The following is an 18,879-nucleotide window of genomic DNA, read 5'->3' as shown; positions in this document are numbered from 1 at the left end:
TTTAAGCATATGTGAAACATTTACAAAACGTGCTTGATAAGCCTTAAAGCAAATCTCATATACGTTTAAAGCACTAGTATCAGAACACTTCATTTGATTATAATGCAATTATGTTAAAAATTAACAACACAATAAAATTTAATAAATAAAACCTCTACGTTTGGAAATAAAAACCTATGAGTCAAAAAAAGAAATATGTTGGAAACTCGAAAATATTTAGAACTTGATAGAACGAAAACTTGTGGGATATGCCTAAAGCAATAGGTAGAGACCCAGAATGTTTTATTTTTTATTTTTTTTAAGATGTTATTTATTTATTCATGAGAGACACACACACACACACACACACAGAGAGACAGACAGAGACACAGGCAGAGGGAGAAGCAGACTCCATGCAGGGAGCCTGATATGGGACTCCATCCTGGGTCTCCAGGATTATACCCTGGGCTGAAGGCAGTGCTAAACCACTAAGCCACCCAGGCTGTCCCCCAGAATGTTTTAAACATGAATTCTAACAGTCAATGAACAGATAATTCCAGCTTCACAAAAAATCCTGGAGAATACAGGAAACTCCACAACTCATTTCATGAGGCCATGTATATCCTTGTATATCCTTGTATACCCTTACTAATACAAGGACTATACAAGAAAGAAAAATTACTCACTCATGTATATGGATACAAAAATCCTGAACAAAACAATAGCAAGGCAAATCCAGAAATACATAATAAATGAAAATATAACCAACTTGTGTTTCTTCTGGGAATGCAAGAGTGGGATAATACTGGAAAATATATTCATTTCAATCATCTCAATTATGGAAAAAAAATAGCTCTGATCAAACATCCACAGCCACTCAATTAAAACTCTTATCAAAGCAGGAATAGAAGGGAAAGTCTTTAACCTAATAAGTAGAACTTCAAGTTGTGGGAACTTTCAGAAAGGCTCCTTACAAGGAGATGTGTCCCTTTTGCCTGCCCACTTCACTGCCTGGAAAGGAGACAAGATGGCTGGTGCTCAGCACCTCTCCTGACCTATGAAGTGAGCTTAAGGATGGAGCCAGATATTGAGAATCATAGATGAGAAAGACAAAAGGAACCTGGGTCCCTAATATCTTAGAGGCATTACCACACAGCTGTATGCTGAGTTGCATGCCTCTGGACTTTTTTAACATGTGAAACTAAGACTTTGAGTATTTAAGATATTTTAAATTATACAGTCAAGCACCATCTTACCTGAAACACTACTTCTATGCAAATGGTACTGGAAGCTCTAAACTGGGTAAAGGCAAAATAATAATAATAAAATATGCAAGAGTGGTTAAGAAATAAATCTATAATTATTCACATATGACTAGAAAACCCAAAAGAATCCTACAGTATATTACTAGAAATAAAAATTTAGCAGGATGGCCAGAAAGAAGTCAAATGCACTTCTGTATACCTGCAACAATCAGTTAAAATCTTTACCTTTATATATATATATATATATATATATATATATATATATATATACACACTATTTATATTAGCAACAACAGCAAGGTAGCTAGGAGTAAATCTAATCTAAAAGTCAAAAATTTTGTATAGAAAATTATGAAATTTTTTGGAAGGATGTTAATTAGGTCAAGAAGAGTAAGAGTGGTTGTTAAGATGTTACTTCTGAAATCAATCCAAAGATTTGATGCAACTATGATCAAATCTCAACATGGTTTTTCATTGACCTCAATAAGCTAAATTTATAGACAGTCACAGAGAGCCAAGAATAACAAAGTCACTCCTGAAGAACACAGCAAGACAAAAAATTTGCCCCCCAGACATCAAAAATGATCATAAGACTACAGTACTGAAGAGAGTGGTCCTGGTGCAGAGACAAATAGACCGATGGAACAGAACTGGAGCCGAGGAGCACACACACAGAGATGAAAACTTAGGTGATGCCAAAGGTTGGTTGCAAATGGTGATGTAATCAATAAATAATGCTGGGACAACGGAAATGAAAAAAACAAAAGAAATTGGATACCTACCTGACAACATGCATAAAAATGCAATTCTAAATGATGGAGTATTTTTTAAAAAGGAAAGGCAAAACTACAGTTTTAAATATATAATGTCGGGATGCCTGGGTGGCTCAGTGGTTGGGCGTCTGCCTTTGACTCAGGTTGTGATCCCGAGGTCCCGGGATCGAGTCCGACATCGAGCTTCCAGCATGGAGCCTGCTTCTCCCTCTCTGCCTATGTCTCTGCCTCTTTCTCTCTGTGTCTCTCATCGATAAATAAAATATTTAAAGAATAGTAATAAATAAATATATATAATGTATTTAATATGAAAACATTCCTAATTTTTTAAAGATTTTATTTATTTAGTCATGAGAATGACACAGAGAAAGAGGCAGAGACACAAGCAGAGGGAGAAGCAGGCTCCATGCAGGGAGCCTGATGTGGGACTTGATCCTGGGACTCCAGGATCACGGCCTGAGCCAAAGGCAGGCATTTAACCGCTGAGCCACCCAGGAGTTCCTATTCTTAGATTTTTTTAATGGACTTTTTCAACTATATTAAACAAAAGGGAAAAGCATTTTAACTATATTAAAAGAACTCTTTCCAATGAAAGAAAGGAAAAAAGAAAAAGACCCCAATAACAACAAAATGACAAACACAACTAGCCATTAAATATTTGAAAAGTTCAATTTTTTTTTAAAGATTTTATTTCTTTATTCATGAGACACACAGAAAGAGAGGCAGAGACACAGGCAGAGGGAAAAGTAGGCTCCCTGCCAGGAGCCCAATGTGGGACTTGATCCCAGGGCTCTAGGATCATGACCTGAGCCCAAGCCAGATGGTCAACCACTGAGCCACCCAGGTGCCCCTGTTCAATCTTTTAGTAATCAGGGAAAGCAAATTAAGACCACAATATGAAACCACTTTACATCCATCGGATCAGGGGTAAAAAAAACTTTTAAGAGTTGCCAAAAATATGGATCAACTGAAATTCTCCTATACTTCTGATAAAAGAATACATTGGTACAACTATTTCTAGCACAGTACAGTTGACCTTGAACAACGGGTGGTTGGTATATGCATCCCATCCACCCCTACGGTTGAAAATCCACATATAATTCTGGACTCTCCCCAAAACCTAACTACTAATAATCTATTAAAAGGAAGCCTTACCAGAAGCCATAAACAATTGATTAATGTATACTTTGTATGTTATACATATTATATGCTGTATTCTTAAAATATGTAAGCCAGAAAAAAAGAAAATATTAAGAAAACCATGAGAAAATATATCTACAGTACTGTACTATATTTATTGAAGAAATTTGCATAGAAGTAGACCCATGCAGTTCAAACCTGTTGTTCAAAGGTTAACTTATTTGATTTTACTAGTATAGCTGAAGATGCACACCCAATCTTCCATCAATTCTACTAATATACCTTTGCACAACTGCTCCAACTAATAGGTACAAGAACATTCACAGCAACAGAAAAGAACTGTAAACAAGCAAAATGTCAGCCAATAACAGAGCAAAATAGCTGAATGAAAAGAATGAACTCTACCCACATATGCCAACATGGATTAATCTCAAAACAAACAAAAGAAACAAGTCAGAGGATATATATGGTATGATTCCATTTATATAAAGGTCAAACCCAGCAAAATGAAACGTAACATTTAAGAAACTCGGATAGAACTGATAGAACGAAAACTTGTGGGATAGCCTAAAGCAATAGGTTAGAGACCCAGAATGTTTTATTTTTTATTTTTTTAAGATGTTATTTATTTATTCATGAGAGACACACACACACACACAGAGAGAGACAGACAGAGACACAGGCAGAGGGAGAAGCAGACTCCATGCAGGGAGCCTGATATGGGACTCCATCCTGGGTCTCCAGGATTATACCCTGGGCTGAAGGCAGTGCTAAACCACTAAGCCACCCAGGCTGTCCCCCAGAATGTTTTAAACATGAATTCTAACAGTCAATGAACAGATAATTCCAGCTTCACAAAAAATCCTGGAGAATACAGGAAACTCCACAACTCATTTCATGAGGCCATGTATATCCTTGTATATCCTTGTATACCCTTACTAATACAAGGACTATACAAGAAAGAAAAATTACTCACTCATGTATATGGATACAAAAATCCTGAACAAAACAATAGCAAGGCAAATCCAGAAATACATAATAAATGAAAATATAACCAACTTGTGTTTCTTCTGGGAATGCAAGAGTGGGATAATACTGGAAAATATATTCATTTCAATCATCTCAATTATGGAAAAAAAATAGCTCTGATCAAACATCCACAGCCACTCAATTAAAACTCTTATCAAAGCAGGAATAGAAGGGAAAGTCTTTAACCTAATAAGTAGAACTTCAAGTTGTGGGAACTTTCAGAAAGGCTCCTTACAAGGAGATGTGTCCCTTTTGCCTGCCCACTTCACTGCCTGGAAAGGAGACAAGATGGCTGGTGCTCAGCACCTCTCCTGACCTATGAAGTGAGCTTAAGGATGGAGCCAGATATTGAGAATCATAGATGAGAAAGACAAAAGGAACCTGGGTCCCTAATATCTTAGAGGCATTACCACACAGCTGTATGCTGAGTTGCATGCCTCTGGACTTTTTTAACATGTGAAACTAAGACTTTGAGTATTTAAGATATTTTAAATTATACAGTCAAGCACCATCTTACCTGAAACACTACTTCTATGCAAATGGTACTGGAAGCTCTAAACTGGGTAAAGGCAAAATAATAATAATAAAATATGCAAGAGTGGTTAAGAAATAAATCTATAATTATTCACATATGACTAGAAAACCCAAAAGAATCCTACAGTATATTACTAGAAATAAAAATTTAGCAGGATGGCCAGAAAGAAGTCAAATGCACTTCTGTATACCTGCAACAATCAGTTAAAATGTTTACCTTTATATATATATATATATATATATATATATATATATATACACTATTTATATTAGCAACAACAGCAAGGTAGCTAGGAGTAAATCTAATCTAAAAGTCAAAAATTTTGTATAGAAAATTATGAAATTTTTTGGAAGGATGTTAATTAGGTCAAGAAGAGTAAGAGTGGTTGTTAAGATGTTACTTCTGAAATCAATCCAAAGATTTGATGCAACTATGATCAAATCTCAACATGGTTTTTCATTGACCTCAATAAGCTAAATTTATAGACAGTCACAGAGAGCCAAGAATAACAAAGTCACTCCTGAAGAACACAGCAAGACAAAAAATTTGCCCCCCAGACATCAAAAATGATCATAAGACTACAGTACTGAAGAGAGTGGTCCTGGTGCAGAGACAAATAGACCGATGGAACAGAACTGGAGCCGAGGAGCACACACACAGAGATGAAAACTTAGGTGATGCCAAAGGTTGGTTGCAAATGGTGATGTAATCAATAAATAATGCTGGGACAACGGAAATGAAAAAAACAAAAGAAATTGGATACCTACCTGACAACATGCATAAAAATGCAATTCTAAATGATGGAGTATTTTTTAAAAAGGAAAGGCAAAACTACAGTTTTAAATATATAATGTCAGGATGCCTGGGTGGCTCAGTGGTTGGGCGTCTGCCTTTGACTCAGGTTGTGATCCCGAGGTCCCGGGATCGAGTCCGACATCGAGCTTCCAGCATGGAGCCTGCTTCTCCCTCTCTGCCTATGTCTCTGCCTCTTTCTCTCTGTGTCTCTCATCAATAAATAAAATATTTAAAGAATAGTAATAAATAAATATATATAATGTATTTAATATGAAAACATTCCTAATTTTTTAAAGATTTTATTTATTTAGTCATGAGAATGACACAGAGAAAGAGGCAGAGACACAAGCAGAGGGAGAAGCAGGCTCCATGCAGGGAGCCTGATGTGGGACTTGATCCTGGGACTCCAGGATCACGGCCTGAGCCAAAGGCAGGCATTTAACCGCTGAGCCACCCAGGAGTTCCTATTCTTAGATTTTTTTAATGGACTTTTTCAACTATATTAAACAAAAGGGAAAAGCATTTTAACTATATTAAAAGAACTCTTTCCAATGAAAGAAAGGAAAAAAGAAAAAGACCCCAATAACAACAAAATGACAAACACAACTAGCCATGAAATATTTGAAAAGTTCAATTTTTTTTTAAAGATTTTATTTCTTTATTCATGAGACACACAGAAAGAGAGGCAGAGACACAGGCAGAGGGAAAAGTAGGCTCCCTGCCAGGAGCCCAATGTGGGACTTGATCCCAGGGCTCTAGGATCATGACCTGAGCCCAAGCCAGATGGTCAACCACTGAGCCACCCAGGTGCCCCTGTTCAATCTTTTAGTAATCAGGGAAAGCAAATTAAGACCACAATATGAAACCACTTTACATCCATCGGATCAGGGGTAAAAAAAACTTTTAAGAGTTGCCAAAAATATGGATCAACTGAAATTCTCCTATACTTCTGATAAAAGAATACATTGGTACAACTATTTCTAGCACAGTACAGTTGACCTTGAACAACGGGTGGTTGGTATATGCATCCCATCCACCCCTACGGTTGAAAATCCACATATAATTCTGGACTCTCCCCAAAACCTAACTACTAATAATCTATTAAAAGGAAGCCTTACCAGAAGCCATAAACAATTGATTAATGTATACTTTGTATGTTATACATATTATATGCTGTATTCTTAAAATATGTAAGCCAGAAAAAAAGAAAATATTAAGAAAACCATGAGAAAATATATCTACAGTACTGTACTATATTTATTGAAGAAATTTGCATAGAAGTAGACCCATGCAGTTCAAACCTGTTGTTCAAAGGTTAACTTATTTGATTTTACTAGTATAGCTGAAGATGCACACCCTATCTTCCATCAATTCTACTAATATACCTTTGCACAACTGCTCCAACTAATAGGTACAAGAACATTCACAGCAACAGAAAAGAACTGTAAACAAGCAAAATGTCAGCCAATAACAGAGCAAAATAGCTGAATGAAAAGAATGAACTCTACCCACATATGCCAACATGGATTAATCTCAAAACAAACAAAAGAAACAAGTCAGAGGATATATATGGTATGATTTCATTTATATAAAGGTCAAACTCAGCAAAATGAAACGTACCATTTAGGAATACGGAGATGTGTGATAAAACTATATAGAAAAGCCTAGGGTGCTTAACAAAAAAGTCAAGATAGTGTTTATTTGTGGTTCCTCTAGAGGAGGATTTAACTGAAGAAGTGCAGACTACTAACTGGCTAAGTTACATTTCTTTTTTTTTTTTTTTAAGATTTTATTTGTTTATGCATGAGAGACATAGAGAGAGAGAAAAAGAGACACAGGCAGAGGGAGACGCAGGCTCCAGTCCATGCAGGGAGCCTGACATGGGACTCGAATCCGGGACTCCAGGATCGCGCCCCGGGCTGAAGGCGGCGCTAAACCGCTGAGCCACTAGGGCTGCCCGTAAGTTACGTTTCTTAAGATGAATGAGGGATCCATGTGAGTTCATCTAATTTCTCTGGAAAGGATACATAATAGCTATATATACTCGTCTATGTGCATTATGTATTGCATAATACATTTTAAATTACTCATGGGCAGCCCCAGTGGCTCAGCGGTTTAGCGCCGTCTTCAGCCCGGGGCGCGATCCTGGAGTCCTGGATTCGAGTCCCATGTCCGCCCCCCTGCATGGAGCCTGCTTCTCTCTCTGCCTGTGTCTCTGCCCCTCTCCACCCGCCCCCCTCTGCCTCCATGAATAAATAATATTTAAAAAATACAAAAAAATACTAAAAAAATATCCAAAAAACGATGTTTAAAGTTATCTTCCAAGTCTTCATCTTTGTTTTTTTTTTTAATTTTAAGAAAAGGCCATTGGTATGTAAAAGTGATCTTTTAAGTATAATAAAATAATGACATTAGCATCTGACAGGTTAAGGGCTGCTATTAAAGATATTCATGGGTACCCTCTATCTATGGTATATAATGAACATCAATTTGTTTTCCAAAGCAACTCCGAAGTGCAAAAGACGTCAAGGCTTTGCTCAAAAAAATGCAGACTCGATTGATTTGTACAAAATACAACCATTCTTGCAATACAACAAACAACATGCACCGTACTAACGGAATCCTTTAAATCTGTTTTAGTGACCATGGAATTAAAGACAAACATATTCAGCTAAATAGACACTGAGGGAGCCTATCCTTTAATTAAGGTGCTTAGATCTCTATCTTAAATTGCAGCATGAAGTCTCAAAAAGAATCGTCTTTGCTTAAGGCAACTATGAGACAAAATTGGGAGAATCCTGGGAGACTCCGTCTAGTACCTAAATTTGAATAGTGACAACCTGGAGGTTTTAGGAAAATCCACACTCATTTTCCAAATGAAAAGTTGTTGGTTTCCCCCCCCCCCCATTTTTTAATGAGCGTTCATTCTAGAAAATTCCTGGCAAGGCGGTACCAATCCCAGCAAAAAAGTCCCTAAACCTACAAAACAAAAACAAAAACATGAACCAGCGACAGATTCAAGAATCCCCCCTTCCTCCCGAAGGTCCCTGAAACAGGTGATCTTCCCTGCCTCCAAGTCCTGGGGCGCGAGGAGCAACGGGGGGAACATCCCCGGGAAGTCAGGACGGGTCCGTGAACCACAAGGGCAAAAACTTCGCAGGGATTTTGCAAAAACGATCATGCTGTCTAACCCCTTTGTTTTTTGATAGGGAAATCATATCTCAAGGAGGAGCTCACCGGTCCAGGACCTAACAGTTCTTTAAATTCGTCTCCTCTCCCAGCCCGGTGATCCTCCCCCCCCCCCCCCGCCCCCAACCACAACCCGTTCCCAAAAGCTAGTTTGTTGCTAACACGGAGGAGGTCTCACGTCCTTAGGGCGGCCAGGCTGTCAGGGCTAGAAAGGGTCCTAGAAATAATCAGGTCAACCCTTCTGCTAACAGGTGAGGGACAGAAGGGCAAGTGACGCAGCTTGAGCCGTTAAGTCACAGACTCTGCCGGTGAGCGGCAGGAGCCCGACAGAGGCAGGGAAGGGTCACCGGCGACCCCGCCTGCCGTCCCCAGGAGGGGCCGGTGTCAAAACACACCCGACACCTCGACTGCAGCACGAACCCCGCGCTCCCCACGCAGATCCGGGAAGCGGGGAGGGAGGCGGGGAACCGCGAAGAGCCGGTGCGCAGCACCGAGAAAGCCGCGGCACGGCAGGACCCGAGTCCCGCCTCTCTCTTCCGCATCCGCCGACGGAGGGGGAGAAAGGGAAACAGCGCGGTTGCGGCGCCTCCCGCGAGAAGAGCTACCTGAGGCTCGCGCCGCAGTCCCCCGCCGCCGCCGCACAGGAGCCCAACACCCTGCTTCCGGGATCTCGCCGGGCGGGCAGCCGCCCGCCCGCCCCGTCCAAGCCCCGCCTCCGCGGCCCAGTCCGCGGAGGTCCCGGGCAACTTCCGGGACGCCGCGCGTCACTAGGCAGCCGATCCCCACTTCCGGAAGCGGCCCTCCCTGCCGGGGCCGCTCCGGGGGCTGCGCGATCGCGATCGCAATTCCCGCGCCTTTGATTGGTGGAGGGAGAGTGCCGGCCTCCGCCGATTGGCGCCGGCGTCCCGCGCCCCCTGGTCGCCGCAGGGCGCGCCGCTTCGGTCGTCGGTTTCCTGCCGGCCGCGGGGCTCGCGCCGCAGCCATGGTGGACGTCATGGAGTTGCCCAAGTCGCGCATCAATGCCAGCATGCTGGCTCAGTTCATCGACAAGCCGGTCTGCTTCGTGGGGAGGCTGGAAAAGGTGCGCGCCGTCGCTGCCCTGGGCTCCGTGCTTTGCACCGGGGGGACGAGGGGGGCCCCGTGGCCGCGGGGCGGCAGCCTGGGGTGGGAAGGGAGGGTGAAGGAGGACGGGCTGTGGAGCATCGCTGCGCTCCTAGGGGCTTCGTTTTACGCAAGGGGACTTTTTGCGCTCTTTTCAGGCACTGCAGCCCCATTTTGGCGCCAGTTTTATGGCGCGGCGTCGTGACGTTTCCGAAAGCGCTGCGTCCTAAGTCCTGGCGCCCTCCACTCTGGCCCTCTATTTTGTAGATAACGAGAAGAAAACTAGAGACCCGACTCTACGGGTCTTACTTTAGCCAGACGTTTCAGCTGCTCTGTTCGTCATGCAGTTCCGTCTTCTCTCAAACTTCGTTTTCTCGTTCAAGTCACTTCGCCATGAACTGTCTTCGATCGCCCCTTCCAGACCCCACAGCAGTCTGTTTTCTTCTGCCGGTGTTAGAGTGCAGCACCTTCACCCCACTGATGACGGGCAGGCCCAAAGCTTGGGAATCCGTGAACCGAGAAAGCTTGGGAGGGGGTGGCGGAGGGGGGGGGTCTAGGGTAAACTCTTAGCAGCTCATTCCAGCCTTGATCCTGAAATAGGTGTTGCTCGACCCCACAGGTAGGGGAAACTGGGTAGGAGTAGTGTATGGTTAACTGCTTAAGGCCACAGCCTCAAACCAGATCTCACCACACTCTTTACATCTGTAGTAGAACCCAAGTCTTCTGACAACCAGTTCTCTTTACTTCATCATGCTTAATTTTTTTTTTTTTTCAAGTAATCTCTACCCTCAAGGTAGAGCTCAAACTCACCACCCTGAGGTTAAGAGTGCCAGGCTCTAGGACCTAACCAAGCAGGAACCACCCCCACCCCACCACCCCCCCGCAGGTGTAATTTTTAAAACACACCCTGTGGTGTAATATATACTGTTTAACTCATGAGTACTGGAAGATCCCAGCATTAGGATGGATCCCCTTTAATTTGTTGTAGCACAGGGTTGCCAGATTTATTTATTTATTTATTCATTCATTCATTCATGAGAGACACACAGAAAGAGCCAGAGACACAGGCAGAAGGAGAAGTAGCTCCCTGTGAGAAGCCTGCTGGGGGACTCCATCCTAGGACCCTAGGATCAGGACCTGAGCCAAAGGCAGAGGCTCAACCACTGAGCCATCCAGGGGCCCCAGGTTTTGTTCAAAAACAGTTGATTTAAAAAAAAAAAAAAACACGTTGATTTGTGTGCATTGACTAAATATGTTTGGGTCAATTTGCTTATCTTCTGTCAAACTTTTAATATTTTTATTTTAATGAGATTTTTAAAGTTTGTTTTGTTTATGTGGTTGGTTTTTTTAATACTGTGTTTCTCTTTTAGATTCATCCCACTGGAAAAATGTTTATTCTTTCAGATGGAGAAGGAAAAAATGGAACCATTGAGTTGATGGAGCCCGTATGTTTAAGTATTAATTCTGTGTATCTTGTAGTTTATTCTGTATTTTGCTGATGTTTCTGATTCTTGGAGTAGATGGATAAAGGACCAGCTTATAAAAACTGCTCTAAAATTAAACTTAGCTCCTCTTCTTACATTATATATCCCTTTACATTTCTAACCAGTAATTCTTTGGGCTCCATGATTTTTTAATACATCCCTTAACTGGGCGATAATTCCCATTCCTATGAAAGACCACAAAATCACATTAAAAGAATCTTTTGTGGGATCCCTGGGTGGCTCAGTGGTTTGGCGCCTGCCTTCGGCCCAGGGCGTGATCCTGGAGACCTGGGATTGCGTCCCACATTGGGCTCCCTGCATGGAGCCTGCTTCTCCCTCTGCCTGTGTCTCTGCCTCTCTCTCTCTCTCTCTCTCTCTCTCTCTCTCTCTCTCTGTGTCTCTAATGAATAAATAAATAAAATATTTAAAAAAAAAAAACTTTTGTTTAAATCGTTTTATCCTTCCTCAAGAATTTTACATTTTTAAAATTGTACTTTCTATTTTTGTTTACATGTACCTTCAGTTATCACTTGTTCTAAGATTTTACATTTATTGTACTCAATTTTTTCTTTTTTTTTTTTATGAAGACAAATCCATGTGCTACTTGATTAACATATACAGAATACAGAGATAGAAAATGGAAGTTTCCTTTCAATGGGTTTTTTTAAACAAACTATTCCTTGTAGAAATGGTGGACATTCTCACTATTTTTAAGTGATTTTGTCTTCAACTAAACACTTAACTGGATCTTTGGACCTGAAGCTACTGCTAAAGGTAATAGGACTGGACATGCTGACATTAAGTAGTCAAACATTTTTAACAACTTACGGTTCAGTTTTTGCATTGATAAATTTTAAGATGTTTTTGTTACATGAAATGAAAAATTAGTAAATTGTAACCATTTTCCCAGTTATCAACAAAAAATGTGACAACACCAAGTTGACGATTTGTTCTTTGTGTGTTAGCTTGATGAAGAAATCTCTGGAATCGTGGAAGTAGTTGGAAGAGTAACGGCCAAGGCAACCATTATGTGTGCATCATATGTCCAGTTTAAAGAAGATAACCATCCTTTCGGTAAATAAAGCATTCTCGTATTTAGTAGTTTCATGTAATTAGGAGGAAAACAATTTTATTTTTAGCTTGAGATGTCTTGGTCTTGAGTCTCGGTCCTACCATCTTTCAAGTTCTTTTTTTGTTTTGTTTTAATTTATTTATTCATGAGACACAGGGAGAGAGAGAGGTAAAGACACAGGCACGGGAAGAAGCAGGCTCCATGCAGGAAGCCCAATGTGGGACTTGATCCCAGGTCTCCAGGATCACACCCTGGGCTGAAGGCAGCGCTAAACCGCTGAGCCACCTGGGCTGTCCCCATCTTTCAATTTCTGTGGAATCTTCTGAACCCAGAGGAAAATGGGAGAACATTTTTGCCCACTTTTAAGTAATGCTTGTATATGTAGGAAATTCAGTAAAGATTACTTTGTGGGAAGGGAGACTCAAAACATATTGCAAACAAAAATTTAATGGTTTTTTGTTTGTTTTAACATATGTATCAAAAGCATCAAATAATGCAAAACACCTAAAGCCAGGCAAGAACTGCCTGGAGAATGCATATCAAAATGAATAGTTGCCTATACCCCATGTCTTTTATTTTTTAGAGCCACAGATAAATATTTGATCCTTGTCTGTTTTAGAAGATAGATTGTGATAATAAGTTGATCTCTAAAAGGCAAAGAAAAGAAAAATAGGTAGAAATCTTTTAGAAAATAAATGTTACATCTTTGCTAAATGTTTGCTAAAATGTTTTTTTCAGATCTTGGCCTTTACAATGAAGCTGTGAAAATTACCCATGAGTTTCCTCAGTTTTTTCCTTTGGGGGTTGTGCAATATGATTGATCTTGATGAGCACATTGAAGACTGTCATAGTAAACCCCTGATATTTGAGGGAGATTTCTGTGATTTTTAATATTTAACTTGTTCTCTTTTTTATTTCATTTCCCTAACCTTATGAAATACTGCAATATCCCACTTTTGATGAAACCTGTCTGTATATTGAAACTTAAGTCCTCCTAAAGAATCCCGTCTCCACCCGGGATCGAATCCCATGTCAGGCTCCCGGTGCATGGAGCCTGCTTCTCCCTCTGCCTGTGTCTCTGCCTCTCTCTGTGTGTGTGTGACTATCATAAATAAATAAAAATCAAAAAAAAAAAAAAAAAGAATCCCGTCTCCAGTAATATGGTCAGATCAGATGCAAGAACAAAGCAGTTGCCTTGAATTTAGTTTTCTGTTTTACTACTAAAAGCTGAAATGGTACATACTGTTGATAATTTCATTCTTACTCTTTCAGTCATGTAGTCATGTATTCAAACACAGACTTGGAATTTCATAGCTGTAAGGTCAAAACTTAGACCTACCAAATGAAACCCCAGGCTGACTGTAAAGAATTTCCTTGCTACTTCATAAACTACATTATGTGAATTACTTCCTTGACACTCTAAAAAAAAAAAAGAATTAAAAGAGGAAACAGAATTCTACATCTTTTCTAATTTGTGAGTATCAATATTAGAATCCTCCAGAGAATCAGAACCAAAAGAACCATAAATACCATAAGAGTGTGTGTGTATGAGAAGATTTGTTACAGGAATTGGCTTACATGGTTGTGGAAGCCAAGGAGTCCCCAGCATCACTCATCTGTAAGCTGGAGAACCAGGAAAACTGGTGGGTTAATACAGTTAGAGTTCCAAGGCCTAAGAATCAGGGGAGCTGATATAACTTGCAGACCCAGACCTGAAGACTGGGAGGCCACTGGTGTAAATCCTAGAGTCTGAGGGCCCAATAACCAGGAGCTCCAATATCTGAGGACTGAAGGAGTGGACATCCCGGATCTGGAAGAGAGCAAATTCATTCTTCCCCCACCTTTTTGTTCTATTTGGGCTTTCAACATACTGGATGATACCCACCTATTTGGTAAACGCCTACTGATTTCAGACACTAATTTCTTCAGGAAATACCCTCCCAGACACAACTCAGAAATAATGTTTTACTGGCTATTTGGACTTCCCTTAGCTCAGTTAAGTTGATATATTAACCATCACAGTACCTCTTTCTCAGAATTTTAAAACTGAATTTACTAATGCCAAATAAGGGATATCTGATCATTAAAACAGTTGATGAAATCATTTGATTTTTCTTTTCTTCCTTTCAACTGTCAATATGAAATTCCTGTTTTCTTGTACTTCATACCACAAAGTAACATTAGGAGTGAGCAGGTAGGGATGTGGCAAGTGTAGGATAGAGAGTAAAGCAGAATAACGTGACTCATTTGGCCAGTCGAGTTTTATGGTTTGACTCATTCTCTTCACTGAGAAAATAATTTTTTTTAAGATTTTATTTATTTGTTTGGTAAACCAAAAATAGGAGGAGTGGCAGGCAGAGGGAGAGAGAAAAGCAGACTCCCTGCTGAGCAGGGAGCCTGACATGGGGCTGGATCCCAGGACCTTGGGATCATGACCTGAGCCAAAGGTGGACACTTAACCCAGTACGCCACCCAGGTGCCCTGGATAAACAAATTCTAAATCCATTTAGATTGTAAATTATACCAAAAATATTTAACAGACACCTGGCTGGTTCATTTGGTAGAGCATGTGACAATCTTGGAGTTCTAAATTCAAGTCCCACGTTGGGTATACAAAATTTGAAATTGATAATATCTTCAATTTCAACTTTATCCCAAAATATTCTACAAATTACTTAAGGAATCTTGCCATTAGCCACTTATAGTAAAACATAGGAAGTGAAAACCATTACAGTTGAAATTTAGGTTTAGGAAGGACATCAACCAGTCTCAAAAACAGTGTTGTCTTGAATGCCAGAGAGAGTTGTGTCCTAAGTTGTGTTAACCTCTGACAATTCTGTTAAAATGCACTACTTTCAGATGCCTGATGGCTCATCTGTTGAGTATCTGCCTTGGGCTCAGGGTGTGACCCCGAGGTCCGGCATCGAGTCCCACATTGGACTCCTTGCAGGGAGCCTGCTTCTCCCTCTTCCTGTGTCTCTGCCTCTCTCTGTGTGTCCCTCATGAATAAATAAATCTTTAAAATAAATAAGGTGTCCTACTTAAAACCTTCCCTTGAACTACTATGCTTAGTAAATTGGACTAAATGAATAGGATATCTTGCTTTCCATTAAGTGAATCCTTTCTATTTATGGTGCCATATCTCCAGTCCTGACCTCACTTCTGAGTTGCTCAACATCTGCACCTAGATATCCCACCAGCACTTTAGCTTCAATGAGTGTAGTTTGAATGTGTGCAGCCTTCTGTGTGTTCTTTGTAAATAATTTTGTCAAGATACAATTCACATATGATTCACCTATTTCAACTATACAATTCAGTGGCTTTTAGGTATATTCACAGAGTTGTACACCAACACTATAATCAATTTTAGAACATATCACCCCAAAAAGAAACCCTGTACCTTTTTCCTATCATGCCCAATCCCTCCGCCACCACAACCACCCACTAGCCCAAAGAAACCACTGATCTACTTTCTGTCTATAGATTTACCTATTCTGGACATTTCAAAGAAATGGAATTCTATGTGATATTTTGTGACTCTTCTTTCACTTAGCATGTTTTCAAGGTTCATTATTATATCTATTATACGCTTCATCCCTATTTATGGCCAACTATTTCATTGTATGAATATACCACTTTTTATCCTTTCATCATTTGAAAATTCAAGTGGTTTCCACCATTTGGATATAATGAATAATGCTATTTGAGCATGTACGTATAAGTTTATGTGTGTACATATTTTTTATTTTTCTTAGATATATACCTATTAGTGGAACTGCTGCACTAAATGGTAAATATGCTTAAATTTTTTGAGGAACTGCCAAACATTTCCTAAGTGGCTGTACCATTTTACATTCCTAGCAGCAGTGTTTAAGGATTCTAAATTCTCCATATCCTCACCAACACTTAATATAATCTGACTTTTTGATTATGCCATTCCACTGAATATGAAGTGGTATCTCATTATGGTTTTGGTCTGTTTCCTTTAAAGCTACTGTAAGCCACCCCATTGCCCATAAAAGCTTGGGTATCTCCAGTCCTCTCCACCGCCACTGCCACTGCAAGTTCAGACAGTTGTTATCTCTCACTTGAACTGTTATCAGCACTAACTGTAACTGGCCTTCCAGTTTCCAGCCTCTCTGGGTTTCCCAGCTAATACAGTTGCATTTAACATCAGTTCTAACCATCGTACTATAAAGTTCACAAACCAAAGAAGTTTGGAAAGGGAATAACTTCCTGAGAAGCTTACAGTGGGGAAACCTAATCAATGCTACCTTAATGAAGTGATCAAGGTTAACATCAGCATTTAACATTTAATTATATTAATATATTTATATACGGGGGACTACTGTATGTATATATACTACTGTATGAATATATGTATGTATATATGTATAAATAACGCTAATCAACTTTAGAACATATGTACTTATATAAACAATGTTATATCTTTACAATATATAAACAATAAATTTATCTGAAAATGTAAAAGGTTATGAGCAAGTTAAGTTTGATAAGAGGTATAAAGAAAGGAATATAACATAAAGTAACTAACTCTGCTTGCCTATTAGGGAAGCTTAGAGAATGTTTTCCTTTCCAGACATTCTAGGCAAAGCAAAGAGTAAGTTCAATGGCACCCAGATCTTAAAGGGCCTAGTGTGTTCCAGGAACAGCAGATCGGTGCTGGATGAGTATAATTTCAAGGGGACAGTAGGATTTGGTCTGAGGTGAGATATGGTCAGATTGTGAAGCGTAACCACTAATTGGAAATGTGGACCTTGGGGATCCCTGGGTGGCTCAGCGGTTTAGCGCCTGCCTTAGGCCCAGGGCGTGATCCTGACGCTCCGGGATTGAGTCCCACATCGGGCTCCCTGCATGGAACCTACTTCTCCCTCTGCCTATGTCTCTGCCTCTCTCTCTCTCTGTGTCTCTCATTAATAAATAAAATCTTTAAAAAAAAAAAAAAAAGGAAATGTAGACCTCATGTAGTCAGTGGGGAACCTATAGAGGTTGTTCATTTAAAAAAATTATACATACACACACACACACACACATACAGTAGTACCCCACTCTTATCCATGGGGACTGTTCCATGACCTCCAGTGGAGATGCCTCAGATAGTACCAAACCCTAACTATACTGTTTTTTCCTATACATACATACATACCTATAATAAAGTTTGATTTATAAAGTAGGCTCAGTAAGAGTTTAACAATAACTAATAATAAATTAGAACAATTACAACAGTATACAGTAATAAAAGCTATGTGAATGTGGTCTCTCAAAATATCTAACTACTGTACTCACCCTTGTGATGATGTGAGATGTAAAATGCTTATGTGGTTAGATAAAACAAGGTGAATAAAGGCATTGTGAGCTCAATTTCCTGAGCTACTACTGACCTGAGAATATATATTAAAAGTAGACTCATTTGTTTCTGGACTGCAACTGACTGGACCTATGGAAAGCGAAGCGGGTAAGGGGGATCTACTGCATATATATTTAAAGACTTCAAAAATCAGAAAGTAAAGTTCCTAGCGTCTCTCCAAAGACACTGCTATGGATTGGTGGATAACTTTCCAGACCTTTGACTACATAAATATCTGTAGGACCTCAATATACTGTTCTGCAACATGCAGTTCTCCATTAATGTGTCTTGGCAAATGACATATAGAACTATCTCATCCCTTATAATGGTTGCAAAATATCCATTGTGCCAAGTGTTTAACCAGTCCTCTAATTAGTTTTCCCAAAAATGTAGAGATATTTGTAGATGAAAAACCTGTAGCTAAAACATCTGTCTTACTGGTATCTCTCAATGCCTAACATAGTATATGAATAAATTAGTCCATCCAGCCTGGTTTGAGAAGCAAGAGACCCAGGCTGAGGAGAGCTAATGAAGACCTAAGTCATAATAGATGAGATGACAAAGACAGGAAGCAAGAAATTCAGAATGTATTATAATGGATTCCATAGGACTCAGTGACAATGCTAGGAACTGAACAAAATAAGAGGCAAGGATGAGGTCAGGTGGCAAGGAGGCAAAAAGTTCACTTCATACAAATTTTAAGTAGTTGATAGGCCCTTTTAGTGAAGATGTCCAGAAGGTACTTGGAAATGTAAGAACAGGCAGAGATTTAAGAGACAACCTGCCTAAGGGTGCCTGAGTGGCTCAGTTTGTTAAGTGGTTAATCATCTGCATTTAGCTTAGGTCATGATCTCAAGGTCCTGGAATTAAGCCCACCCTTGTTCTTTCTCTCTATAATAAATAAATAAAATGTTTAAAAACAGAGACAGTATGCCTAAAATATTTTTTTAAAAATTTTTATTTGAGAGAGTGAGTGCATGAGCAGAGGGAGGAGCCGGGGGGGAGAAGGAGAAGCAGACTCCCCACTGAACAGGAAGCTTGATGTGGGGCTCAATCTCAGGACCCTGGGATCATGACCTGAGCTGAAGGCAGAGTAGTTTAAGAGATCTTCCTATCTGTGATTTCAAAATCTACAATGATTCGAAATCC

General features: G+C 39.9%; 2 protein-coding genes across 4 annotated transcripts in view; one reads left to right on the top strand and one right to left on the bottom strand.

Moving 5' to 3' along the window:
• UMAD1 (UBAP1-MVB12-associated (UMA) domain containing 1) overlaps positions 1–9,423 on the bottom strand; it is a 233,195-nt gene extending 223,772 nt beyond the window's left edge. The window contains exon 1 of one of the 3 annotated variants that reach the window (XM_041727967.1): positions 9,311–9,423. The gene's annotated coding sequence lies outside the window, so the exon portion shown is untranslated. The remainder of the gene's footprint in view (positions 1–9,310) is intronic. The other 2 variants (XM_041727966.1, XM_041727968.1) reach the window with 2 other exon arrangements.
• A 48-nt stretch (positions 9,424–9,471) lies between these two features.
• RPA3 (replication protein A3) lies at positions 9,472–13,500 on the top strand. Its single transcript, XM_041727969.1, has 4 exons — positions 9,472–9,786; positions 11,177–11,251; positions 12,256–12,364; positions 13,101–13,500. Exons 1-4 carry the CDS (start codon positions 9,688–9,690, stop codon positions 13,181–13,183), a joined length of 366 nt encoding a protein of 121 aa, XP_041583903.1. The 5' UTR covers positions 9,472–9,687; the 3' UTR covers positions 13,184–13,500.
• Positions 13,501–18,879: the final 5,379 nt, after the last annotated feature.

Source organism: Vulpes lagopus, chromosome 13 (assembly GCF_018345385.1).
Source record: "Vulpes lagopus strain Blue_001 chromosome 13, ASM1834538v1, whole genome shotgun sequence".
Lineage (NCBI taxonomy): Eukaryota > Metazoa > Chordata > Mammalia > Carnivora > Canidae > Vulpes > Vulpes lagopus.
Note: the sequence above shows the minus strand (reverse complement) of the source record. Positions and strands in the feature narration are given on the sequence as shown.

Coding starts and splice junctions, on each gene's coding strand:
- RPA3 (XM_041727969.1), top strand. CDS start 9,688: ATGGTGGACGTCATGGAGTTGCCCAAGTCGCGCATCAATGCCAGCATG. Junction 11,252..12,255: donor CCATTGAGTTGATGGAGCCC/GTATGTTTAAGT, acceptor TTTGTGTGTTAG/CTTGATGAAGAAATCTCTGG. Junction 12,365..13,100: donor AGAAGATAACCATCCTTTCG/GTAAATAAAGCA, acceptor TGTTTTTTTCAG/ATCTTGGCCTTTACAATGAA.